At 42.5% G+C, this 27876-nt stretch overlaps 1 protein-coding gene across 2 annotated transcripts in view; it reads left to right on the top strand.

Annotated features, from left to right (window-relative positions):
- The first annotated feature begins 683 nt into the window (after window positions 1-683).
- Rnf2 (ring finger protein 2) overlaps window positions 684-27876 on the top strand; it is a 33683-nt gene continuing 6490 nt past the window's right edge. Inside the window, exons 1-2 of one of the 2 annotated variants that reach the window (XM_076547610.1) lie at window positions 684-1054; window positions 24735-24823. In XM_076547610.1, the coding sequence (XP_076403725.1) occupies window positions 24737-24823 (87 nt within the window). In that variant the 5' untranslated portion in view covers window positions 684-1054; window positions 24735-24736. Of the gene's footprint in view, window positions 1055-17318; window positions 17895-24734; window positions 24824-27876 lie in introns of those variants that run through there. The other variant, XM_076547611.1, reaches the window with a different exon arrangement.

Below are 27876 nucleotides of genomic sequence, written 5' to 3'. Positions count from 1 at the left end.
AACCAGCTTGTGCAATTTCCACTGCAGTCTATCTCTTAGGCTGCGAGCGCCTTCCCATCTATCATGTTTTTCTTGGTTATTTTTTCAAGGTTATCTTTTCAGTGCAACATTTTGAAGTTAAGGGAACTTTTTACTTGTTACTTCTTTAGTTCAAAATTTAAATGCAGGAATTACTGAATTTCTTGTAGGCTAACTGGTTTTGCTTTGGGTAGTGATGACTATCCATAGCTACTTAAATTCTCAAATTCAAGTTTAGAAGATAATACTTGAAAAAGCCAAGGAGGGTGCCATACACCTCCAGAGCTGAAGGTCACTTCTCCTTAGATCTTTACGGGTTCACTCAGCAAGGATGAAGTGTCTATTAGGACGGGGATGCAGGGGAGCCCAAGTCCCGAAAGTTCTGCAGCCGAGATCCTGAGGCTTTCTAAGTGCTGCGAGGTGTAAGAGGACCACGAAGTCAGGGGCTAGATGTCCCAAGACTAAAAACCTCCGCGGCGGGCCGGGAAGGCGCCAAACCTGTGGGCCCAGGCAGGCCCAGGAAGGCTCCGGGATGGGAATGCAGACAAGAGAGGAGACGCCCAAGTCAGCAGCAGGCTTTGGCCGGGGGCTGCCGCCCCGCCGGGCGCTGGGGGCGCCGGGGCCGTGGCGTGGCCGCGGGCGGGGGCGGGGCGAGCGAGCGCGTGGGCGTGGCCGGGCGGCGCCTGCCCGGCGGTCGGGGCCTGCACGAGGCACGCCCCCTCCCCTACGCCGGGGGCCTCCCCGCGCGGTGCACGTCCGCGTCCCGCGCCTCCGCCTCCTCGCTCGCCCGCCCGCTCGCTCTCTCGCTCGCTCCTTCCCGCCCTCCCCGCAGCTCCGGCCGAGCCGGCTTCCCCCACCCCCAACCCCCCCCCAACCCCAGTCTCTCATGAATATTGAGCGGCCCCTGTTGTATTTCCCGAGCTCCATTGCGGAAGCCGAGGCTCGCCATATTGTGCGGCGGCGGCGGCGCCGGCGGTTGGTCCTCGAGTCTCGCTCCGGCCGCGGCCAGCGGAGCCCCGGGCTGGGGCAGGAGCCGGTGAGCCAGCCGGGGCGAGCCGAGCGGGCGGGCGGGACGGCGAAGGTTTGCGAGAGGGCGGTGGGCGCTGCGGCCACAGGGGGTGTGGGGGGGAAACCCGGGGCGGGCTGAGGCCCGAGCAGCGGCGGGGCTTGGTGGGGGGGAGTGTGTAGTGTAGTGTGTGTGTGTCCGTCCGCGGGCCGCGAGGGGGCCGAGAGGCGATGGCGCCGCCGCCCCCCGCTCGCTCGATCGCTCGCCCGCTCGGCCGTTCGCGGCCCGCCCCGGGGAGGGCTCATTGTTCGCGACCCGTGAGCCCGAGCGGGCTGGCGAGGCGTCCGGAGCCCTTCCCCGCGGAGCGCCTCCGCGCCGCCCTCGCCTTACGGCGGCCGGGGGCCTCCCGGGCGGCCCCGGAGTGCTACGCGAACTTCCCTCCCCCCCCCACTCCTCCCCGGGCTTCCCCGCGGGACCCGGGGGCTCCGCGCCGCAGGGGCGGGGCGGGGCGCCTGAGGCCGATGATACCCCCCTCCTCCCTCCTTTGGTACCTGGGATCGGGGTGGCTCCGATCGGAGGGACCCCCCCCTCCCGGCCCCACGTTCCCGCAGGGCCGTCCCCCTGCCCCGGAGAATCTGTTGCCTCCTCCGAGAGCCACGGGCTCACCGCCTCCCCCCCCACCCCCCCAACAACCCCCGAGGCGGCGTTGGGGGGGAGGGGGCAACTGGGTCCGCTCCGGCAGCTCCGCGGTTTGAACCCGGGACGTGGGTGGCGAAATCGTGGGTTCCCTGTGGACGCCCGAGCCGTGGTCCTAGTTGTTAGGATCCTTTCCCTGCTACTGAAGTCGCCTTCGTCCTGGTAGAGATAACTGTTGGTTTAAAAAAAAAAAAAATCCGGTCTTGCAAACTTTGAGGTTCATTCCGATGATTTTTGACCACTAAAACAAATAACCAGTTTATTTCCCCGAAGCACCTTTGGGTGTCTTTTAAGAGACTGTCGCAAGTTTGTATACCTTGTAACGAGTTGTGAAAATGTCAGACTTCTAATGCGGTGTGTGAAAAAATCTTAGATGTTCATTAAGCATTTTTAGTAGTATGAGGTTCTTGTGAAGTAAAAAAAGAGACAGTGTCCGTAATTTAAGCCGATCATTTAATTAAAAGCACCATGAGCCATTTGCATTAAATAATTTTTTTGGTAGTTCTGAGATGATCAACTGGAGTGCTTAGTGGGCTTGGTAGCTAATGTTCTTAATTATTTTTAATTTTTGAATATTTTAATAATTCAGATTGATGTTAGGTTTGGGGATTTTTTTGTCTTTTGTCGTCGTCGTTCCCCCCCCCCCCCAACAGCATCCCATTCAGTATAGTCCGGGCAAGCTGGCTTCATACTCGATATGTAGTTTAAGGCAGTCAGTCCTCCCGCTTCAGATGACTGTTGAGATTACAGACATTCAGCATCACAACTGGCTTACATTTTGTGTCTTGAATTGAAATTTGATCCTTTAATTTATAAAGAACTTAATTGGCAGCAATGTTACTCCTGAATATATACCTCTTTGCCCTCTGAAGTTTCTACTTGTCACAATCAACAGGTATCTTTATTATTCAAGTCTTGATGGTACAACTAATTCACTGTTTAGTCAAATAACTGGAAACAATGTAACATTCCAGTTTCTAGGGGTACCATAGCAAATAGGTAAAATTTTAAAAATAGTAAAAAATTGTTACTTTTTCCAAGTTTTCTTCAGTAATTTCTCTAAATTGCCCATGTGGGATGCACACTTGACTTTAGTTGTAGATGAAGACTAAAATGGAGACTTGAGACACATAGTTGTATCCTAGTCTTTAGGAGTGGAGACAGGATGATCAGGAGTTCAAGGTCATCCCTGGCTACATAAAGCCCAGTGTGAGCTCTATGAGATTACCTCAGACAAACAACCAAGCACAGACCAAACTTCTAAAAGGAGATGTTACTAAGGATAATTGGCTGAGTCCTGTTAGTCTTTGTATTTGAAAAATAAGATAATGGTCCTCCAATGTGCTGCACAGAAAGCCTCAGATTAGAACAATACAGCATAGTTCAGACATGCAAAACACTGGGAAGTTAGTGGGCTTTGTTTTTATTTTTTGTGGATCATTCAAGATAGTGCCCAGGTAGAGTATATAGAAATATAGACCAAGTTGGGGCTGGAGAGATTCAGTGGTTAAGGGCACTCAACTGACTGTTCTCCCAGCAGACCTGGGTTCAAGTTCCCACATGGCAGCTCACAACTGTCTGTAACTCAAATCTGACACCCTCACACAGTCTATATATATGCAACAAAACACCAATGCAAATAAAATAAAAATAAATAAGTTATTTAACAAAAAGAAAATACAGACCAAGTCAGTAAGCATGTTTGGAATCTATCTCATTAGTCTGTCCCTGGTCTTAGGTTTCTTTTTCTTTTTTTTTCTTACTGTGGAGTGATCAACATTTAATAGGTCTTAGGTTTCTGATTTCAGGTCTATACTCTTTAATCTGATTTACTCATGATTTGTGTTCACATTATGCAGTTTTGAAATAAAGGTGATGCATGCCTAACAAGTAACATATAATCAGATGTTTCAGGGACAGTTTAATTTTTATATTAGCAAAGAAGCGTAAGTCCTTCTAGCTAGAGAAATGAGTTTATATTAAAATGTACTTTGTTAAGTGGGGTGGTAGTGGCACAAGTCTTTAATCCCAGCACTCAGTAAGCAGGGCCAGGCGAACATCTGAATTCAAGGCTAGCCTGGTCTACAGAGGCATTCCAGGATAGCCAGGGATACACAGAGAACTCCCCCCCCCCCCAAAAAAAAAAAACTTTGTTAAATTATGGGAGTGTTTCTAATATGACTTAAAAAGACCTCATAGTTTTGAAATGACTCATTCTCTGAATTCTGGAGAAATGAAAAATGTGTCATAGTTTGAAGTGAGATCTTATTCTGTAACCTAGGTTTCCTTGGACTCCTGGAAATCCTACTGGGAATATTAGTGTATTACGGGTATATTCCCTAGCATAATACTTTTTGGGTCTCAGCAGTGCTTCCCTCCCAAGTTAGCTTTACCACCCAGTTATATACCCATCCCCAGTTTGTAATCTAAAGAGGAAAAATGCTTGAGGTTGTGGCCACTCTGCAAACATAGAAACATGCTACGGATTTCTAAGTAGTGTTACGTATCATGAAAGATAAACATCATCAGATACCAGTTGCTTGGTTTCTTGTATTTGTCTGAAAATTTAGTAGCTTATAGACCATTAACTCGAATTTGAATAGGAATAGATTGAGTATAAAGGTACCTTAGCACTCAGTCCATTTCCTAAATATCTAAAGGCCTTCATTCCCAGCATTCATGAGTGCCCTAGGCCACATAGATTCCAGGATAGCTATGCATGGGATCCAGCAAGTTTATAGATGACAGCATCTTGTCAACAATGTCAAAAGGTTGGACACTCAGTTGGATGTGGTGGCGCATGCCTTTAATTCCAGTACTTAAGCAGTCAGTGAGTTCCAGGCTAGCTTAGACTACATAGTGAAATCTAGTTCCCCAAGGGGAAAAAAGGTTGGACCTGTATTCTTTGAGTCTTTGGTATTTCATTTGTGGGTATGGGGAGGGGGTGTATAGCTTGGTTTCATATAGATGTTTTGAATTTGTAAGGGGGTCCATGGTATTTAATTAGAAACCAGATGTACTTTGTTCAGAGGCAGGAGCTAGCGAGGTAATGAGTCCCTGACTGTAGATGCTGAGAAGGTGGGTGGCCCATTACCAATTTTGTTCTGAGTAGAGAAACTCCAGTAGAATTGGCCATGTCCTCAATTTTGTTTTAAAGCTTTGTGGGTGTTTGGCAGCTGAAGTGGATTAGTATGGATGGGTCTAGTAGTATGTCCTATTGGATGTTGAGCTGCTTTGTGTCACCAGCAATTCCAAGAAAGATTCCGATTGTTTTCACACATTTTGAGAAGGAATTGCTTCTGCATAGCAGCCATTTGTTGAAATTTTAAAAATTAGTTTTTGTGTATTAAATTTAATGGTGAGGAATTGTTTTAAAAGTTAACTTCAGATTGAGATGTCTACTGAAGGCATGCTAACTGAAGAGAAGTAAGAGGCAGATTAAAAAGTCTTAGGAATTTCTCTTGTTTGCTTTCAACAGATGTGTTGCTTATGGGCCCTTCTGAAAGAAGCATTCTTTTTTTCTACATTGTAGAGTGGAGTTGTGTTTTTATTTTAAGTGTGTGTGTGTGTGTGTGTGTGTGTGTGTGTGTGTGTATGCGCGATTTGAGACTGGGTCTCACTATGTATTCCTTGCTGGCCTGGAACTCCCAGATACCATTTTTTTTTTGCCTCCTGAGTGCTGGGAATAAAGGTCTGGGCCACCATGCCCAGCCTAGTGGTGGAGTTTTTTTAATGAAGAAGTTAGAATTCAGTCAGTGTGTAAAGTGTAAAAATTATGCTTGGAGCCAGGAGCATAGTTAAGTGGTGGGGATTGTGTTTAGCATATGCAGTACCTGGACTTCGTCCCCAGCACTGAGAAAACCAGCTTGAAAGTGACCAGTAAGTTCAGTCCTGTGTAGAACGGATCGCTGGTTCTTTCCTTGGACACTAGATGATATGGGGGCATATCTGGACCAGAATGGCAGCAAGAACAAACCAGACCAAACCCCGACATTTATCAGTCTTATCTCACACTTAGACTCAGAAGAACAATGGGAACTAGATTAACTCTACTGTGTCAGCGATCTTTGTGCTGTAGGAAAAAGGGGAGTTAATGTTTGAACTGTCCTGCACTATTTGAATCATTTTTTGTTTTTTATTCCAAAGCTGAATAGCTTGGATCACAAAAACAAGTTCAGTGGCTTTTATGCTTCATCTAAACAGAAGCAAATGGCTGATTTCTAGTTAGCCTTTGTAAAATGGATTTTATAAAATAACCTCAAATGTATTGGCGCAGCATGGTATCTCTGAAGACAGCCCTCCCAGGGTCTAGAGGACCGGAGAGATAGCTCAGCAGTTAAGAGCACTGGCTGCTTTTCCAGAGGACTGCAGGTGGATTCCCAGACTATTAGGGTGGATCACAGCAGGGGGTAGCTCCAATCCTGGCTTCTGCTAGCACTGCATGCATATGTACACAGACATACATGTAGGGAAAACATCCTTGTACACATTTAAAAAAATCACTGTCTATCAGTATACTAAGTCGCAGTATAGAAAAGCAACTTTAGTAAGAACAACATATTTAATATTAGGGAATTGATTAGATGAATATAAAAGCGAAAAGGGAATGCTAACAGTGGTTAAACCATACGAGATACGAGGCCTGAAGAGGGTCCATGGAGCTGGTGCTAGATTTTGTAGAGGTCAGAGCTGTTTATAGAAAGACGTGTGATGGCTGGTTCTGGAAGTACCAAAAACGCTGAGACTAGAGCCAGTTACTGCCACCTCAGGGGCCGGGGCTGACTGCAGCTTCAACTTCACAGCAGCCTCCTTTTCCCGTTTTCCAGGCATAATTCTCCCACCTTTAGCAGCACAGCCTAGCCGAAACCCTGCTGACAGAAGAGTCATGAAATTTGGGTGGATAATTTACTCCGTCACCATGGACTGTAGTTTAGGGGGGTGGTTTTAAAATTGAGAGACAGTGAATAAAAGACCTGCACAAATGGTCCATGATAAAATACAATAATTTTAATGTAAACCATGCCCTCATCTTCTCTTTCAAAACACATCTTGTTCTCTGTTGTGCCAGACCATTTTGCTAGGAATTAGACATAGAAAAATACATTAAAGGGCTCCATCCTTAAGGAGTTCAGTTGAAGTGGGCATGACAAATAAACTACTGTACAGTGTGTTACGTGCAGTAACAGATGAGTGATGTGATTTGGGAGCCCAAAGGACTTAGCAGCCAGGTCTCTGTTCCTCTGCTTAGCTAAGCTTAATGACTAGTATTGCTTTTTATCTTACATTCCGATCAAATCCACCTTTGTTTTCTATGTCCATCCCCTCCTATGAAAGCTGTTTTTGTGAGCGATCTCAGTTTTGCCACATAATTATTTTGTGCCTTATTCATCGAAATTATAAAAACTCTTGTTTCTTTGTACTTTTAAGTCTGTATATAGGTGTTTGGGTAATTTATTTTTTACTGGATAGTGGGAATAAACGGTTGCAGACCTGTTTTCTCCTAAGGTCATTCAAAAGTAGTTTGGATAGTTAGTTTTTCTGGATGTAAGAGTTCACTTTAGTTAATTGAACCAGCAAATGACAGAAAAGCAACTTTAGATTTCTGGTTAGCTATATTTCAGAACCAGGAGCAATTTTTTTTAATGCCCCTTCTCCCCAAAAAAGGAACTTTCTTACCCTTTCTTTCCTTTCTTCCTCTCTTTCTTTTTTTCTTTTTTCTTTTTTTTTTTTGTTCTGAAACTCACTCTGTAGACCAGGCTGGCCTCGAACTCACAGAGATCCGCCTGGCTCTGCCTCCTGAGTGCTGGGATCAAAGGTGTGCACCACCACCGCCCAACTCCTCTTTCTTAATAAATGCTATTTCTGGAAGAGAAAACAAATTCCTTATTTGTTTTGACATGTTTATCAACTCTCAGGCCCTCTTTTCTCATTGTATTGAGGACTATTACCAGTTAGCATTGTGAAATGTGTAGATCCTGTGTAGAACTTTGCTTTGACTCTCTGCCTGTTTCTTCCACCACACACATACCATACTGATTGAAAACGAATTGTTTGCTTTTTAAAAGACATATCTCCATGCCAGTAATTGCATTAAACTCTGAGTATTTACACTGTTTTCTGTGCAGAATTTAATTTAGCATATGAGAGCTGTTTTGGAACTCAGCCGAATGTCTTGTAGAAGGCTTACTGTATATTACTGAAAGGGTAGTGTGTGTAGAAGGGAGCTTCCGAGTTGGAGGTAAGAAACTGAATTGGTAGGGAGGGCTAGGGTTATAGCTCCTTTGCATGAGGCCCTAGGCTCAATCCCCAGCCAACGCCATCCCCAGATGGTGAAGGGAGACTTAATTGGTTTCTAGGTCTAGCTCCAACTCAACTACAAGCAGATCGTGGGTGTTCTGAGTGTGTTTGTGTATTCATGTCTGTATGTCTGTATGCCAGCCCATTTGACCTGATGAATTACTTGTAAAGATAAGAGATAAATGACTTAAAAAAAAAGTTAAAGCCAATTGTAAACAGGAATATATGTGAAGAAAGAAAAAGAAATCGATTTATCTGTGGCTTGTATCCTATCCTGGTGATAGCTTTGTGACTAAAACCACAAGGAAATATGAAGAAGTCATTACAAATTACGAAATTAGGTCTACTTGTGGGACTCGTAACACTGGGAGCAGGGGCTGTCCCTAATGCTTTGGCTGGCCTTTGGGAACCCATTCCTCATACTGGATTGCCTTGCCCAGCCTGAATACAAGGGGAGGGGCTTAGTCTCACCACAGCTGGCTATGCCATGCTTTGTTGGTTGATAACCAAGGGAGGCCTGCCCCTTTCAGTCTGGACGGAAACAGAGGAGGAGTGGATTGAAGGGGGAGTAGGGGAGGGAATGGGAGGAAAGGAGGGAGGAGGAAAATTCAGTCAGGATGTAAAATTAATTAATTAAAACTTAAAAATCTGAGATTAGTGGCCTGGTAGAGCCCTAAATAGCCCGTGTGTAGTCCCTCCCGGATCTGGGATGACTGAGTTGTCCCCAATCATTAGAATGTAGTAGAGTTTTTGAAATTCTGTGTTTGATAGACAGTTGTAAGGGTGGAACAGGAAGGGGAGGAACTATGGGTATACTGTGTTGATCACGACTTTTTCCTCAGAGGTAAGGGTTCTTCATTTTCATCAGATTCTGAGTGGGGGCTACGGATTCAGAAACTATCAAGAATAATGGATTTGTGGGGTTTTTTGTTAAGCAGTGGGGAGGGAGTGATGGTCGTGGTCATTTCAGCAGAGGAATGCTGGGGCGGGAATGTCTTCAGTCTTAGCCGCCATTATCCCTGCCCTCCCCCACCCAAAAAGTGTGAAGAGTGAGAGCTAAAGTGTCCCAAAGACAATGCTGCTGGGTTAATAGAACCTCCCCCCTTGATTGTCCAGAAATGATAGAAGCACTTTGGCTTTCTTCTTTGAAGTGGCCTCACCAAATTGTTCAGGTTAGCTTTGAACTCAGGCAAGCCTGAGTACTGGGATTACAGGTCTGTGCACCAAGCCTGGCCCCAGTTGTGTTTGAGAGAATGGATCTCTACCATTAGAGACGTGAAATTTTCTATTTAAAGATTTACTTTTGTGTGTGTGTGTGTGTGTGTGTGTGTGTGTGTGTGTGTGTGTGTGTGTGATTGCTTTTGCCTACATGCAGGTGTGTGTACCATGTGCATGCCTTAGTGCTTATGGAGCTCAGAAGACATTGGGTCTCTTGGAACTGGAGTTATAGATGGTTGTGAGCTGCTGTGTGGGTTCTGGGAACTGAACCTGAGTCCTGCAAGAGCAGTTTAATGCTCTCCACTGCTGAGCCATTGTTTCAGCCCCCACACATTTTTTTATTACAGTATTACTGTATATTGTTTTCTCTTTTAAAGTTTTTGTTTATTTTATGGTTTATTTTGGTTTTTTGAAAAAGAGCCTCACTATGTAGCCCTCCCTGACTGTCCCAGAACTTACTGTGTAGAGCAGGCTGGCTTTGAATTTACAGAGATCCACCTGCCTCTGCCTCTTGGGTGCTGCCTTAAATGTGTGCATCACCACATCCGACTTAAAAGAACTGGTGATCGCCGGCAGTGGTGGTGCACACCTTGAATCCCAGCACTCAGGAGGCAGAGGCAGGCGGATCTCTGTGAGTTCGAGGCCAGCCTGGTCTACAGAGCAAGATCCAGGAAAGGAGCAAAAAAAAAAAAAAAAAAAAAGAACTGGTGATCACAGAGCTTCTTTGGCAGTGGTGGTGGCACACGCCTTTAATCTCAGCACTGGGAGGCAGAGGCAGGCTAATCTCTGAGTTTGTTGACAGAATGAGTTCCAGGACAGCCACAGCAGTTTCAGAGAAACCCTTTCTAAAAAAGGGGGAAAACTGACAAAACTTCTCTGGGCATTGTGGCATAAACCTGTAATCCAAAGGTGGAGGCAGGAAGGGGTCTCAGGTTCAAGGCTAGCCTAGGTTACCTAATAAGATTCTGTGTTAAAAAATTAAAGTAAAAGGAAAAAAAGATTATACAAGCCTGGGCTGGAGATGTCAGTCATTGGGAGGTGTCTTGCCTAATGTGCTTTGGTGTTCTGTCGCTGCAGCAGCACCACCTACACGAGCCTAATTGATTATACAGAGCTCTGCTGTAGTAGGTAGGTATTGGATACGCACATGTGTAAACATATACTTGATACGCACACATACACACACTAATGGAGCTTCTTGCATTATTTCCACATCTCTTTAAACCAGCAGTTCTCAGCCTATGGGTTGCAACCCTGTAGCGGGTCACATAGCAGAAGTCCTGCATGTCAGGTATTACAATTCACAACAGTAGCAAAACTGCAGTTACGAAGTAGCAATGAAGTAATGTTATGGTTGGGGGTCACCACTTGTGAAGAACTGTATTAAAGGGTTGCAGCATTAAGAAAGTTTGAAACCTCATTTCATAGAGGTTTAGACCTGTGTATTGATTTACTGAAAGTCACAATTTCAGTGTATCAACTGGGAGAATTTTTTTTTTTCTGCTTTTGTGAGCTTTGATAAACCTCAGATTCTTGGATTTTTGTTCTTAAATGCTTTGGTCTCTTTTATAAGAACCTGGCTTTTATCTGGCCGTCACAACTTGGAGGTACTTCTTACTGAATGGACTTTTGTTGTTGTTGCTGTCTTGAGACAGGGCCACACTCAGTAGTCCCTGTTGGCCTGGAACTTGATGTGTAGCCCAGGCTGGCCTCAAACTCAAGATCCTTGGTATTTTTAGTGATTTAAAAAAATTACCTCTTGCAGCAAACATTTACACACACACACACACACACACACACACACACACACACACACACACAGAACAGATGAGAACTAGGAGGTGAAGTACCAGGGTAAGGAATGTGACTTGTCTAAAAAATAGACATATAGAAGTGAATTAAACATGGGTCAAATTAGGCAAAACCCCTCCAAACTGCACAGGAGCAAAAATCAAAGAACCCAGGTATATAGTCTGTAGCACTAAGGATACAAATTCAGGTAAAATTTATGACTAACTCATTGCTCTAAGTAGAAATGTAGATGGACATGGAGAAGTATAGGGTAATTGTTCTCTTTAAAGTGAAAAGTATAGAAAACCTTGGTTATGACTCATGTTCTATGCATACATACTTTATTTAGCCCAGGTTGGCCTTGAACTTCATATGTAGCCATGGCTGCTCTCCCTGGCACTTGGATTACAGGTGTGAGCCACTATGCTTGGCTTCTGGGTATGCTGCTTTTTGGCTTGTTTTGGAAAGAAAAGATGGAAGGTAAAGGTTGTAATAATGGTTAAGGTATTTAAGCCGAAAGAAGTTATTAGATTATCAATCAAGTTTAGGAAAAGGAGGCAAATTCTGTTCCTTGGAGCATTACAGAATACTTTTGAGGCTCCTTAGTATAAATTTATAGGGAAGGACACTGGATCTTCAGCTCAGGTGTTTAGCCTTAGTTCACCCTAGAACTGAGCTGGGCTTCTTTCCATGAGCATGGAAGGTTTGTCCTTGCTCCTGTTTCAGCAGCCAGCATTGTCTCCACCTTGTGGCAGCACTATTTTACAGAGCTGAGTCCTGCTTCTGAGAGAGGTGGGGAGGGAGCAGTTTTTAGTAGCATTTGTTGAAGGATTAGGGAGAGTGAGCCCCCTTCTTTCCTCTATGCTCATTGTACGGCTTTGGAGAAATGTCTGTAAATAAGTTACTTGTCTGTTTTTTAAAAACAACTATTTTGTTGCTTTTAGTTGTTGGAGTTCTTTAATGTATTCTATCTAGACAAATATTTTCTTACATTTTGTAGGGTTTTTTTTTCTTGTCTGTACTTTTGATATCCCCTCCCACAGTATTGCAGAATCCAGTGTCAGATACATTTTGTGTATTGTAATAGTTGGGTCCAGCTTCATTTGTCTGCATATGGATACCTGATTTTTCTCAGTATTTGTTGAAAAGATTCTCTTTCCTCCCTATTTGAATAATCTTGGCTCTAAGGCTATGAGCCATTTCTCCAACCCTCATCATTGTGAGTAATGTAGGTTTGTGTTAAGTTTGTGAATGCAGAAATTCTGTTTTTCCTTTCTCAGTATTATATTGATTATTCTAGGTCTCTTGAGAGTCTGTATGAATTTTGAGATGGGCTTTTGTGATTCTTTTTAATGTTTTTAGATTTATTTATGTGTATGTGTGTGAGCCTGCATGCAGGTGCCCTCTGAGGCCCTAAGGGTGTCAGAGCCCTTGGAACTGTTAGTACTTGTGGTTGTGAGCTGCCTGGTGGTTGTGAGCCGAGATCTACCAGAGCAGCGAGCACTCTTGGCTCTTGAGTCATCTTGTCAGTCTTGAGCTTTGTGATTATTTAGGGTTGGCCTTGAATTCACTTGCCTCTCTGCCTTGTGAGTACTGACTGGGATTAAAGGTGTGGGCTACCATGCCAGACTCTGGCTTTGCAATGGTGCTTTATTAAAAGCTGGCTAACGTGGAGCTCCCTGTGTAAATGAGCTGGTCTTGAATTTTGCATTCTTTCTCCTCTTGACTGTTGGGATTACAGATGTGTGTCACCACACTTGGCTTTGCTTTTTGTTTGTATTTTGAGACTGTTTTTCTGTATAGCTCTGGCTGTCTTAGAACTGACTGTGGACCAGGCTGCTGTCTGTGCCTGAGTGCTGGGATTAAAAGCGGACACCACCATGGCTGGCTCTACTTTTTTTTTTTTTTAAGTGATTTTGAAAATATAGATTTTTGTTAGTGTTGCTTATTTATTCCTGAGTAATGCACCATTTAAAATTGGAAAATGAAGAAATGGGCCATTGGGTAATTTTTGTTACTGTGTGAACATCAGTGTACCTATGCATTCACATATCTCTGTCCCTATATGATGTCTTGTAATGTACTTTTGTGTATGTGTTTCACTGCTGACTGGAATATAGTTTTATAGTAGAAGACTATTATTTTTATGTACTTAAAATTCAACCCAGGGCCTTGCATATGCTTGGCAAGTGCTCTAGATTATTTCATGCCTGTATGTACGTGGCTATAATTGGAGTTGTTTTATTTCCTTTTCGTATCATTTATTCTTACTGTGCTGAATTTCTGTTCAACTGATTTTATTAGTTCAGTTTTTACAGTTCAGTGGAATTTTCAGTTTTCATATCAGATGATACCATCTGTGAACAGAATTACTTTCTGCTTTGGGTGCCTTTTATTTCTTGTCTCTTTAAACTTGTTTTTGTCTGCTTGGTCTTTAGAAATTGTAAAGACACCATTTCCTGAGTTACTCTTTAGCATTAGCACCCCCATAGTCACGAGTTTGGGAGCCTTTATTATTTCCTTCCTCATCTCCTATGTGGTATGGATATTAACCATCCTCAGTTTGTTTGGTTTTTATTGTTCGTTTTCTTTAGTTCTCTACCCAATTGATGGTTACTACCAGGAGCTCTGATACCGCCATTTTTGTGTCTTTGAATGTGTGCTTTAGTGTTTTAATTAGGATTCTTGCCTCTTAAGTTGTCCTGTACTTTTGCCAGAGGGGTGTGTGTGTGTGTGTGTGTCTGTGTGTGTGTGTCTGTGTGTGTGTTGTTTTGTTTTCCTAAGCTGCCGTTACGGACTACAGATCTTTCTTCCACCAGGCCCTTTGATGCTCTGGTTTATGTTTTCAGCTTGACTGCTGCTCCTCTCCCTGCTCCTCCTCCCCACTTCTTTGCCATGCTTCCTTTTCTCAGTCCTTGGCCTCAGACTCCTGCTTCTCCTGCCTCAGCCTCACGAGCACTGGGATGGAAGCAGTGTACTGTCATGCCGAGTTCTTGACAGTTGAGAGTCAGTGCTCTGGAATGTCTCACCTTGTCATGGGCTGCTTTTGCTTATTCTGTCCTTCTGGCCTTTCTCTCCTCACTCGGTACTTAGTTACCCTTCTCCAAGGAGGAGGCCTTTCCTCGAGGGAGCCTTGTCTGATTTTTTTTCTCCCTTAATTTGTGCCCTTGTGCTATTTATCAAATCCCATGAAAGCATATATTGGGGTTGTCCTGTTCATTAGCCAGTAAGTGAAATTTCCTATCACAGTGAAAGCCTCTAGTAAACATTACTCACCCCCCCCCTTTTTTTTTTATGGATCTGCTAACAATATGGTTGGGTAAAGGGGTCGAAATAAATTAGGCTGCAACTGAGATAACTAGTGCTGACCATTGCAGGACCTTGATAGTTGTATCCTGAAACCATAGAGAAAGACAGAGTTATCTTTGTGTGGAGACTTGGCATTAGAGGAGATGAGGTAATGATGGAAGTATAGTGGGATACTGTATATAGAATATTTCATTGTGTATTTAAGTGAAACTTTCAAAGTCTTTAAAATATTTTTATTTTAAAATAAAACAAATAACTTAGTTGTAGAGTGCCAAAAAAACAAAACAAAACAAACCCCCACCCCCCAAAAAACCCAAACATTAAAGAGCCTGCCAGTAGACCTTTAGAAGACTTTGGCTGGGTGGTGGAGGCACACACCTTTAATCCCAGCACTTGGGAGGCAGAGCCAGGCAGATCTCTGAATTTGAAGTCAGCCTGGTCTACAGAGTGAGTTCCAGGACAGCCAAGGCTACATAAAGAAACATTGTCTTGGGAAAAACAAACAAACCAACCAACCAACCAAACAAAAAACAACTTAATACTGGATAATAAAGATTTGGAAAGTCAGTCTGAATACTTTCTTCTCTGTGTTCCATAATGTGCAAAAGAAATACAATCTAATTAGGAATTAACGATATTGCTTAAAAAGTACTCACTAACACAGTAGTAATTTAGGTGAGTGTTCCAGGTGTTAAGTACAATAAGCTTTCAATAGAGAAACGAAGAGCACCTTCTTTGTGTCTTGGGGAGTTTAGAGATTGGTGCCTGGCCTTGGATTCCTAGGGAACTGAAGGTGGTATGCAGGAGGTGAGAGTCAGTGCAGGCAGGGTTCTGATAGCAGTTGGATTGCTCACTCGGAAATTCTTACTCTTCCTGGTTTGCCTGGTTTTGAGTAAATTTCTAAAACCTAACTAACCTCTCTGTCCTGTAAGCAAGCATTACTTTAATAAAGGAAGAAATTGTTTGCTCATTTGCATGTAACAATAAAATGGAGCAAGTAAAGGAAAGATTTAGAAATGGGAGAATGGATTTGAAGTGACCTTTCTTTTACCCTATTTGAGAAGAAGGACACTAACCGTGGAATAAAATGATGAATGTCTTGTTAAAAATAGAGGAAGTTCTGGTTTATTTTGCAGTACTTAAGAGAGCATATCTCAAACTAATGAAGGAAAATGTTATGGAGGAAAATGGGATAATGTAGAAATGATATTTCCTGGTGTCTTTCATAGTACAAAGCTAAAGAAAACTAATCTTATGCTGGATAGTTTTAAGTGCTATTTGTGGAGAATTGGTTATATCATTGGTGTGTTAGTTTAGAAAGGTGTGATGGCTGAAAAATAACCTCCAAAATATATACATATTACATATAGTCTCTGAAAGATATGAATGTTATTTTACTCAGAAAGAGGGCTTTTGCATATGTAATAAAATTAATAATTTTGAAACAGAGAGTTTATACTGAATTACCCAGGTGGGCCTGGAATGCCCGACACATCTTTTTATAAGAGTGGACCACTGTGTTACCACAGAATCCAGGATTAAAATGATGTGGCCACTTTTTTTTTTCTTTTTTTTTTTTTTGGTTTTTCGAGACAGGGTTTCTCTTCGTAGCTTTGCGCCTTTCCTGGAGCTCACTTGGTAGCCCAGGCTGGCCTCGAACTCAGAGATCCGCCTGGCTCTGCCTCCCGAGTGCTGGGATTAAAGGTGTGCGCCACCACCGCCCGGCGATGTGGCCACTTTTTACCTGAAGTTGAAAGCAGATACTTCCATCAAGGCCCTGCCCACCTGCTGATGTGCTTCATACAACCCAAGATAGATATGAATGGGGCAACACAAAATCTATATTTAAACAGATTCAAATTTTAAAACTCAGTTCTGCCCATTTTCCAGTGTGAATTTTGTGACAATGTCAGAAAGGTAGAGGAGCCAACCAACACCTTGGTTTGTAGAACTTCTGACTTCCAGACCCACGAGAGAATAAGTTACATCGTTCTAAAGTACTAAATGTGTAATAATGTCTTCCACCAGCAGTCATTCTTCCAAGTATAAATGAGCATCTATTTCTAAAGAACCTCATTTACTCAGGTTCCTTCTGTTTTAAAGGGAGTGTGATTTTTTTTTTTTTTTTGCTTTCTTATTGAACTATAGTTTTTTTTTCCTCAGGTGCTGTAAATAGATTTTACAATTTATAATTAACGCACGTGGTAAACATTTGTAGGCATAGAATGGAGAGGCAGGCAGATCTCTGTGAGTTTGAGGCCAGCCTGGGCTACAGAGTGAGTTCCAGGACAGGCACCAAAACTACACAGAGAAACCCTATCTCAACCAAAACAAAACAAAACTTTATTCATTGTAGAAGCTCCCTTATGCCTGTATATTCTCGCTGCTCCAGTGAGAATACAGTGTCAACTCTTGCCTGCACATCTGCTATTTTATGTGAATTCTTTCACCTTTGTTGTAGAAGTATGTGCTTGAGGCTCTTATCTAAGAACTGAGTTATCTATTCACTCACTCAGCAAGTGGCAGGGTCTCACTTCAGACTGGTTTATTCAGAATTTAACTAAAGAATAAAGGCTGTTAGCCTGGTGTCTGTTCTGTTTGGGCATTGATGTGCCTTGTCTGTATTACCCTACTGTTCCTAAAAGATTGAGTTTGGAGGTTGAATCTATAATCTAAGAAACATTCTTCTAACATGAAATATGAGCTATAACTGTCTCCAATACATTTCTTGTTCTCTTTAAGTTTCTAAAAACTGCATTTAGTATTAAGGTCACATACAGGCTGTTAGCATAGAAATCTGCCCTGACAGCTTTTGTTTGTTATAGAATAAGTCTCCAATTAGCAGTCTTGAGTCAACCCACTCATTTTTTTTTTCTTTTTTAAATCTTTATGGACAGAGTCTCAGAGAGCCCAGGCAAATCTAGTTTTCTGTGGAGTTCAAGGCTGGCCCTGTTGTGATCTTCTTTCTTCCATTTCCTGAGTGCTGAGGGTACTGGGATGGGTTAGCATACTTGATTTATGTAGTGTAGTGCTGGGGAATTGAACCCTGGATTTTAATGAATATTAGGTAAGCATTTTGCCAGGTGAGGTACATCCTGAGCTCCTTGATGTAACCACTAACTTTTTGAAGGAGGTTTGTGTGAAGTCTTGTTAAGTTATGGAGGGGTTAAATAAATTTTTGCTGGTCTTTTACATGTCAGAGGACAAAGAAATAACTTTTAAAGTTGAAATACATAGAAGAGATGTTATTTTTTAGTTTTGTGGAACATGCTGGGCACTTTATCTGAACATCTCATTAAACTTTGCCAATGGTCCTATGAAACATTTATCCCTATAGATTTCCCCCCAAAGCTGTGGATGTGGCTATGGCAGAGAATACTTGCCTAGTATTTGAAAACCCTGGATTCCATTCTTGATACCACTTAAAGGAGGACGTGTGTGCCTGGACATTGAGAAGTTCACCTGTGACAGCCACAAGTGGTAATAGCAAGCACCGGGAGGAAAGGAGTCGTTCATGCCTTCTAGATGTCTCAGTTTCGAGTCACAAAGACATCCTAAAGTAGGCTCACTGTCCTTACTCTAGAGTAGTTTTTGGTTTAGTACATTGACTTTTTATTACAAGCTCTTGAGAACAAGATGTGGTCCTGTCAGCGTTCTAGAGTGTTGTTAGCACTTTGAGTAGGAGATGAACTTCTGTTCTTTGGCTTGACTGAGTCAAGGGTAGGCTGACACCCTTCAGTAAGAAGTGGAACTTTCGATAGATTATACATGCCATTATATGGAGCTTGTGTATGTTTCTGTTTGTCAGATGTTATAAAATGAATATTTAAGTAGAAAAATGGAGTAGTGCTTAGGTTCCTCAACTAACTTTGCAAGATTAACCCAGAATGTTGTTGAATAAATGCAAATCTAACTTTTCATTAAATATGTTTTTAATTGGAAAACATTTAGTAAAATACTTAGTTTCTAAGGCAATGTTTTTCAACCTTCCTAATGTTGTGGCCTTTTAATACAGCTCCTTATGTTGTGGTGACCCCCAACCATAACATTATATTCGTTACTACTTCTTAATTGTAATTGTGCTACTGTTAGGAATCTTAATGTAAATGTCTGTGTTTTCTGTTGGTCTTAGGCAACCCCTATGAAAGGGTTGTTTGACCCACAGGTTGAGAGCTGCTGCTCTAAGGGAAACATGGAATGAAATTTTTCACTTCTAATATAATATATTTTTGGATCTAAAGTGTTGTGTGTGTCTCCCACCCCCAGCCCCGGTTTAGGATCCAACTCAGGGCCCCATGCATGTTGGGCTAGTGCTCTACCATGGTGATTCCTCCCTTCTCTTCTCCCTTCACCTCTTCTATTTTGAGGCAGTCTCATTAATTTATTCAGGCTGCTTTGAGTTTAACTCAGTAGCCTAGTGAGGCTTTGCATTCAGAATTCTCCTGCCTCTCAGGCTCCTTAGTAGCTTGTATTTAATGTGTGTATATATGTCTGTACTCAGCTATTAAATGTACATTTGTTCTGCAAAACATAGTGTTTTCAAAACTCTGTTCCTGCTCTTAATGCCTGAACTAAGGGATAGTGGGAACCCCCTCCTGTGTAATGATAGGACAGACTTCTCACGGGTATTCATACTACTTTGAAAGTAGATATAAGACCTGTGGAGTGGAGGCAGGTTAATTATTACATCAATGCTCAGTTCTCCTCTGTCCCTAGTCTTAACCCAGAGAGTGCAGGCAGAAATGAGAATTTGGTAGGCAAGGAACAGGTCCAATTACTTCCCTAAAAAAAAGAGTGAGCATCTTTGATCTCTAATAGAAACAGATCTCGTTGGAGACAGAATGGATTCTTAATCTTTAGAATGTAACGAATGTTTATAGGCAAGAAAATTAGACAAGATTTGGGGATTACAACCACTCAAATGTGTATAGTCTGGAGTTTGATCTCTAGAGACTTTTTTGTTAAGGATAGATTTTTTTTTTCCCTCAGAAATCTGGCTATGTAAAAACAAAAACATTCCTGTTTCTTAATAAATTTTTCTTTTCTAAGTCTTTTATGCCTTTCAGTACCCAGTTTCTTCATTTGATAAAATAATACATAGATTAAAAAAAGAACTTAGGGATGTTTTTACAGCTCCTAGAGTAGTTGAGGTTAGAGCAGTAATTTCAGTGGCCGTCTCCCACCCACCCCGCTTTAGATGGGCTGTGCTGTTACCCAGCCCCTTGGTTTATTGCTCCTGTTTATTCAGGTCATGCATTTCACAGCGGTGGAGGGTGTTTTTGTCAATGACCAGTTTTTCAAGTTACAGTAGTAAAAAGAGTCATCATCCCCCTCACAAGCATAATGTACTTATTTTGCATTCAACCTACTTTCTAGTAATCTGATTTCCAGTAGCCTGATTTCTTGACATCCTGAGGGAAGAGTTGATGGTTAATATTGGTTGTCAACTTAAGTGGCTTGAGAAAAGCTGCCTTTTTTTGAGCGGGGGTAATTTTTAGGTGGTTGGGCTTTTTAATTTGCATAAAGTGTCATTTTGTGCTACAGCTTGTACTTTAAAAGTGTGTTATAGATGTGTATCAATCTATTATGGCTACTGCCAGTTAATGTGTATACATTTTGGTTCTGTATGTCAGTTAAGGAGAAAGTTGCACTATGTGTTGTGTACTTAGTGTTTCATGTTGGTTGCACACCTATGTGCAGGCCCTGAGAGTTATAGCCCAGCCACGCTGTCAGCCCCAACTCTACTTGTTGGTGAGTGTAGTGTAGCAGGCAGCTGCTGAGTCAGCTTTTACTTGACAAACGGAACCCTCTGCCATTCTTTCCCTGACATGATGGGCTTTGGGCCAGAATAAATGCCTTTCTTAAGCTGTTTCTGTCAGAACACAAATGTAAATACATTAAATTAAATGTCCACTATACAGTGGCAGAGTAAACAGGTCCACTTCAAAAGGGAGGAATGAGAGATTATCAAGGAAGAATTGGCTCAAAGCAAGACTGTTCAGTAGGGCAGCATTAAATCCTATAGGCCCGTATTCAGCATCTGGGGCATGGAGTGCTGTGCTGTGAGCTCCAAAGGTATTGGGCAGTACAGTCTTGTCATTTGCATCTCACATGCTCTAATTCTTGGGCTTGGACTTCACTTGAGCTGTCCTTAGCATTCTTCTGCAGATGTTCCATGTTCCTGGCAACTCCAGTATCCCAGGGTTTCATATATTGCCCATTGTGTGACTGCCTGCATGGATCCTGACCCTACCATGCATTGATTGCTTGGCCTTCTAGGCCTTACTGTGAAATCTTGGTGGAAATATCTGCATGCCTACAGAAGTACCGTGATGTATCAGGCATGTCACCAGCTTTATCTGTGCCTTGGTTGTCTTAGATCAGTGCTTCTCAACCTTCCTAATGCGGTGACACTTTAATAAAATGACCCCCAACCATAAAATTACATTTGTTGCTACTTTATAACTGTAATTTTGCTACTGTTATGAATTGTATTGTAAATATCTTTTCAGAAGGTCTTAGGAGATCCCTGTGAAAGGGTCCTTTGACCTCCAAAGGGCCTGTTACTCACAGGTTGAGAACTACTGCCTTAGACCATGCTTACAAGTGGATTCTGAGTACTAGGGCTTCTGAATTATGAAGAATTCTGTTATCCTTGTTGGAGTATGGCACTGCAGTCTTCCCAGGGGAAAAATCTTTCAAAAGTTACAATTTTGCATCTTGGAGCCTGTGCTGGGTAGACTCAGTTCCTGAGGTGTTCCTCAGTTTTTTCTGCTATTCCAATGCAGCATGCTTGGTGGCTTTTTAACGTTAAAATCTTAACCAACCAACCAACCCCCCCCAATCTCTGCCTCTGCAGGTCTTGCTGTGCAGACCAGGCTGACTTTGAATTTGTTGCCCACCCCCCATTTTTTTTTTTTTTTTTTTTTTGAAAAAGAATCCTACTGTTGCTCTTGTTGCTCTGGCTGGCTTGGAAACTCAATGTATAGACCAGGCTGGAGAGAGCCATCTGCCTCTGCCTCCCCACTGCTGGGATTAAAAGCGTGTGCCACCACTACCTGGCTTGTAATCTTGTTTTTTTTCTTTTTCCCCAAGACAGGGATTCTCTGTGTAGCTTTGGTGCCTGTCCTGGATCTCGTTCTGTAGACCAGGCTGGGCTTGAACTCACAGAGATCTGCTTGTCTCTGCTTCCTGAGAGCTGGGATTAAATGCATGTGCCACCACCACCACCACCCTTTTAAATTTTTTATTTTTGGCTTTGTTTTTGTTTTCCCAAACAGCCTTTTTCTGTGTAGCCCTGATTGTCCTGGAACTCACTCTGTAGATCAGGCTGGCCTTGAACTCGGAGAAACCACCTGTCTCTGTCTCCCAAGTGCTGGGATTAAAGTCCTTCACTACCACCGCCAGCATAATCTTTTTTAACAATTCGTTTTAAATCTATTTATTCTGTATGTTTGCATGTGCATATATATATACTTCTGCCGCTGTGGCATGTGTGGAAATCAGAGGACAAGCTGTAGGCCTCATCCTCTTTCCACTCTGTGTCCTAGGCTTAGTGGCCATTTACAGAATCATTTCCCTGGCCCTGAATTTGCAGTCTGTCTTCTGTGTGCTGGGATTGCAGGTGAGAGCCAGAATGGTTCATGCACACCTTTTCTTTTTTTAAAGATTTATCTATTTATTATGTGTACAGTGTTCTGCCTGCATGTATGCCTGCAGGCCAGAAGGGGGCACCAGATCTCATTACAGATGGTTGTGAGCCACTGTGTGATTGTTGGGAATTGAACTCAGGACCTTTGGAAGAGCAGCCAGATGCACACCTTTCTTTCTATACTTTTCCTTCGCTCATTTTCAGGGCAGACTGCATGTTTTGCAAATCTTTTTGTTCTACCTTTGGCTTCTCTCATTGAAAACTCAGCTAAAAAGTGGTCAGCAGTAACAAATGCTGAATTGCTGTTGTGTCTTAAATTTTTTCTGTCAACTTAAATTAGCTTGTCACTCTTTAGCCTTTAATAAAGCTTAAATATGCCAGGCAGTAGTGGCTACTCCTTTGATCCCAGCAGTTGGGAGGCAGAGGCAGGTGGATCTCTGAGTTCAAGGCCAACCTGGTCTACAGAGCGAGATCCAGGACAGACCAACTCCCTCTGGTCTATAGAGGGAGTTCCAGGATAGTCCAAGGCTATACAGAGAAACCCTGTTTCAATAAACCAATAAAGAAATAAAGTTTAAACACAGAGACATCGTAGACAACATCCTTCTGAGAATGTAACATGAGTGTCTAATCTGAAACTTGATGAGCTTCACCTTTGCCCTTTAGGTTCCTGTTAGTATGATCAACTTTTGAGTTCCTACCAGTTAAATCTGCTTATAATTTCTCTGCTTATATTGCTGTAGACGTTTCCTAGCTAGCTTCTCTAAACTTCGCCAGAATTCTCCTACAAACCAGTTCCAAGGTGCTAACTGACCCTTTGACCAGGTTTTCTCACTGCAGTGACCCTGCTTCCTTGGTACCAACTTCCTGTATTAGTTGTGTGTCACTGAGGCCTACACACCTGAGAAAACGAGGCAGGAATGTTTTACTTTGGCTCATGGTTGCAGAAGTGTGTCCGTCTGTCATGGAAGCGGCAGAATAGAGCTGTGCATATCATGGCCGTTAGGAACCAGAGACCATCTTCTCTTTTTGAGGTTTTGTTCCTGTTTTCTTTGTCCCTCCGAGAGCTTCCATAATGCAGCCATTGGTCCTCCCCATAGTGTCCTATGAATTATAGACTTCCTTTGCTTCCTCCATGAAACCCCATTCTGATGACCCTTTTCTTCTAAGAGCTTGCTTGGTCAGATACTTCATCTTTAGTGCCATGGTTTATCTAGTTTTGTGGTTTTAGTTTTTCTCTTTGTTGAACTTTTCATGTTTGTACGTTATTCTCCTGAGCTTGGTGAGCATGTTTATGACTAGTATTTTTATTAATTCTCTGGTACATAAATCATGTGTCAGTTAAGCAGAGTCATTTGCTGGTAATTTGTCTTCCTTTGGGGTTGGGGGGAGTGTATTTTCCTGTTCAGTTTCTTGGTTTCTGTGTATCAGATTAAGCTGTTGCCTGTTGTCTTCAGTCTGGCCCTTCTGCAGGAGAAGATTTGAGACCTCTCTAGTCTGGCCTGCTTTGTTTGTCCTGAACAGCTGGAAGGATATTCCAGATCCCTCTAGCACTGAAGACAGGCAAGACTATAGGGGTTTCCCACCCAGATTAGACCGCTGCTTCCTGCCCCAGACAGGAAGAGGGAATGTGTGTTTCTATCTGAGTTACACTGAGCCTTCCTGGGCTTCCTGAGTCTTGTTAGCATTTCACAGGTAGGCTAGACAGAAGTTGATTGTTTGGGTAGACCCCAGAAAAGCTGGATCTTGGGGACATGCAGAGTGTACTGCTTTTCCCTTCCCCGAGAGAAGTTAGAAGCTGGAGGTTTCCCTCCTAATAGTGGCTCTATATAGGGAAGGGATTATGACAAGAAGTAGTCTGGAATTTTCCAACTATCTTCCATGTGGCTGATTATTTTGCTCTGACCACTGATGCCATAGAGCCTTCTATGTAGCTTCTGGATTCCCTCAAAGGGTATCTGTCTGTTGCGATCACCTCAATATGTTGGAGGCTAGGTTTTCTATTTTAAACTTCCCGGTTGTGGGTTCAGCTGATACTGGGCGGATTGAAAGGGGAAGAGAGTATACTTCAAAGAAGAGCCTGATGGTGGAGAAAGGGGAGTGGGGAGATATATACAGTTTAGGGGAGCAGTGAATGGTTTTTAGGGGGGAGGGAGGGAGCAGAAAAACACAGTAAGTAAGTAACCTAGACATGGTTCCTCTGGGATATAGATGTGGTGTTTGGTTTTCATTCTTTATTTGAAAACACCTTTAGTCCCAGCACTCAGGGGGCAGAGGAAGGTAGATCTCTGAGTTGGAGGCCAGCCTGGTCTACAGAATGAGATCCAGGTCAGGCGCCGAAACCCTGTCTCAAAAAAACAAACAACAACAAGAAAGTATTTGAAAGCACTTGAGCTCCCTTTGACGGGCCGATCCTAGGTCTAGATAGTAACTTCAGAGAAAAAAACCTTGCCTGCATTTGCTAGTTCCCAATTGCTCTCAGTTGAAGTCTGAGGGGGTATATTTTGATATATTGCTTTCCCTTCTGTGTAGACCTGGTTGTCCTAGAGCTAGCTCTGTAGACCAGGCTGGCCTTGAACTTAGAGATCCACCTGCCTCTGCCTCTCTTTGAGTGCTGAGTTATTATTGTTTTCTAAACTGTAAAGTTTGGACACCAGTTTGGGGAACACATATATATTAGGACCATATATAAAGGACCAACACCTCCTTTTCAAATACTAAATCTTTTTGTCTCCTTTTTATTCCTAGCAATGTCTCAAGCTGTGCAGACAAATGGAACTCAACCATTAAGCAAAACATGGGAACTCAGTTTGTACGAATTACAACGAACACCTCAGGTAATATAGACTACTGTGATTTAGGGAACTAGGTCTGTGTAAACCTAAACCTTTGTAGAAAAGGAAAACTTAGAGAGAACTTAACACGATTAAACTTAGATAATAGTGGTCCTGAATCATGTGTTGGCTGACACTTCATTCATTCACCAAGTAAGTTACATACTTCCATACCAGCCTCTGTTAGGCACTAGGGGAATAATAATGAATTATGTGGCCTTAGCCTACAAAATTTATAAGGACTAAATAACTCAATATTCATAAAATTACATATATGAGAAACTGAATAAAGAGATAGTCTCCTTTGCAGTAGTAAGGAAATAATGGGATAAGTAGGAGGGACTGTTTTGAGAAGGGAAACATGCCAAGAATCAGAGGAATGGCAGCTTGGAACTGAGCCAGGGGCTAACAGGAGTCGGAAAAAAAACAATGTAAAATTTTCGGGATTGTCAAGTACATTCTAAAACTGGATATGACAACTAAGGGAGATGAATAAAGTCTGTCATTTCATCCAGACTTTACAATGATGTTTAGAATTAGGTGACAGGTGAAGAACCAGTCAAGGAGACTAAGGAAGAACATTCAGAAGAAAAGGAAGGAAAACGAGAACTTGAGAGAGAGATTGAGACTCTAAAGGAAATGTTAAAGAACCAGGGCATAGTAAATGTGTTTCACATTGCTGATAGACTGGAACAGTGTGATTGGATTTAGCAGAAACACTTGTGTGCCGCCTCATAGTTCAGTGGTTCTCAACTTTGCTAATGCCACAACCCTCCAATACAGTTCCTCATGGTGTGACCCCCCCACCTTTAAAATTATTTCATTGCTGCTTCATAACTGTAATTTTGCTACTGTTATGAATTTAATGTAAATACCTGATATGCAGGAGAGTCTTAGGTGACCCCTGTGACAGGGTCGTTTGCCCCCCCCCCCCCCAGAAGGGTCACAGGTTGAGAACCACTGTCATAGAGTATAGTCACTTGAGTCGGTTGAAGCATGAATGTTATCATGATGTGTCCTCATCATTGGCTTATGCTGTGATAACTGAGTATAACAGAAACATGACAAGAGGTGAGTAGATGCTCTTTCCTAGCAATTTGTGCAGGAGAACAGAGAAACAACAGAAACTGGAATTAGCTTTTCAGAGTGGCAGGTGTCATTATCCTCCTCCTCTTACACAACTCGAGGGTACTTTATGTACGTTTGATGTTGAGCCACTCTTAACAATAATCTCATGGCCTGCTTTGATGTGTGTGCGTGTGGGGAAGAGCCTGAGAGAGAGCAACAAACAAACCTTTGAGAAGGAGCAGAAGGATGTACGATTGAGACACATTTTCTCCTGGAAAGGGCTCTTTAACCTGTTGTAAGTGGTAGGAAGTATCTAGGTAGAATAAGAGAAAGCACTGGAAAGAAAAGAAGAATGAGTTAGATTGACCAGTTGCTGAGTAGTGTTTAATACTTGCTGGTGAGTTGTCAGTGCTATTCATCTGGGTCATTCCTCATGTGTCTGTCCCGTGGCAGTGTGTCCTTCTCCCCCTCACTACACAGGTTAAGCTCTGGCTAACAGATGTTGGTTTATCCAGGGCTGGAGTCTGTTAGGCATATTCTAAAGAGGGAGAGGAGAACAAACTTAGTACCTAGTTATCATCGTGCCCTCTGATAGTTTCTTCAGTACGGGGCTGCTGATAATTCCCAAATCAAGTCCTAATGTTAGAGAGGAGTTGGAGCATTCCTAACACACACACACACACACAAAAAGACATGCCACCCTAACCTGATATTGTACACATTTTGAATGTTACTTTTTATCTCATTAATCAGTAACAATTACTGTGTGTCAAAAATAAGAATATATTTGGAATATAATGTAATACAGAGAAAAGTGTATTTGTTTGGAAAAGATAGAAAGTGTTATTTACAGAAACCTAATTTACTGTTTTGTGTTAGTTTTATAAATATAAACATTTTACTTTAGACCTTTGTGGAGTAGTGTCTCTGATTACTGTGGGGTGATTGACTGGACCACCTTAAGTAAGGAACAGGTAGGATAGCCAGGGAACGTAGTGCTGGAAACCCCCTACTCTTGCTTGGAGTGCTGTTCTCAGCCTGGAGGAGCCGGTGTGATATATACAGTTGGCTTTAGAGTTGGGTCATCTCCACTCTCAACCCTAGCCACGGGGAGAATGAGAAGCAGTGGGGTAGGACTGTAGCAAGCTGGAGTTCTGCATTGGAATTCAAATAGATCTTTGCAGAAAAACATTTTCAGTGACAATTTGATAATACATACTGTATTTCTCATTTGTTACAACTTAAATTACCTGTTAGTTAGCCTGAGAACTTCACCACTTTTTTGGTTTGAGACTGGGTTTTGTTATAGAGCCAAGGCTGGTCTTGAACTCATAATTCTCCTGCCTTAGTTACTTAGATCATAGGTGTGTCTCCATATTTGCTTGACCACTTCTTGTAAGATCTCTGTAGAATTAGACTTTTGATTGATATGTTTTAAACCGTTAAAATTTAGATGCTGTCGACAATCAGTGGTAGTGCACACCTTTAATCCCAGCACTTGGGAGGTAGAGGCAGGCGGATCTCTGAGTTCAAGGCCAGCCTGGGCTACAGAGTGAGATCCAGGACAGGCATCAAAACTACACAGAGAAACCCTGTCCAAAAAAAAAAAAAAAAAAAAAAAAAAACCCAAACAAACAAAAAACCCAAAAAAACTTAGATGCTTTCATTGGACTTAAAAATTTTTGAGACAATCTTGTGTATTCCAGGGTGTCCTCAAACTCACAGTGTAGCTGAGGATGACCTTGAACCTCCTGCCTCTGCCTCCCAAATGCTTAAATTACAGCTGTGGTCCATTGTTTCATTTCTTGTTATAAAATACGCTGACCAAAAGCAGTTTAGGTGAGGAAAAGGCATATAATTCCAGGTTGCAGTCCTTAGTAGTCCTGGTCGTATTCATTAGCTAGTTGACTTAATACTGATACTTAGGAGATGTGGAGGTTAGGCCTAATCAAACCCTAAGAATTCTTTTGAAAATTTAAAGCATTTTT

The sequence above is a fragment of the Peromyscus maniculatus genome, chromosome 11, assembly GCF_049852395.1.
Source record: "Peromyscus maniculatus bairdii isolate BWxNUB_F1_BW_parent chromosome 11, HU_Pman_BW_mat_3.1, whole genome shotgun sequence".
In the NCBI taxonomy this organism is placed as follows: Eukaryota; Metazoa; Chordata; class Mammalia; order Rodentia; family Cricetidae; genus Peromyscus; species Peromyscus maniculatus.
Note: the sequence above shows the minus strand (reverse complement) of the source record. Positions and strands in the feature narration are given on the sequence as shown.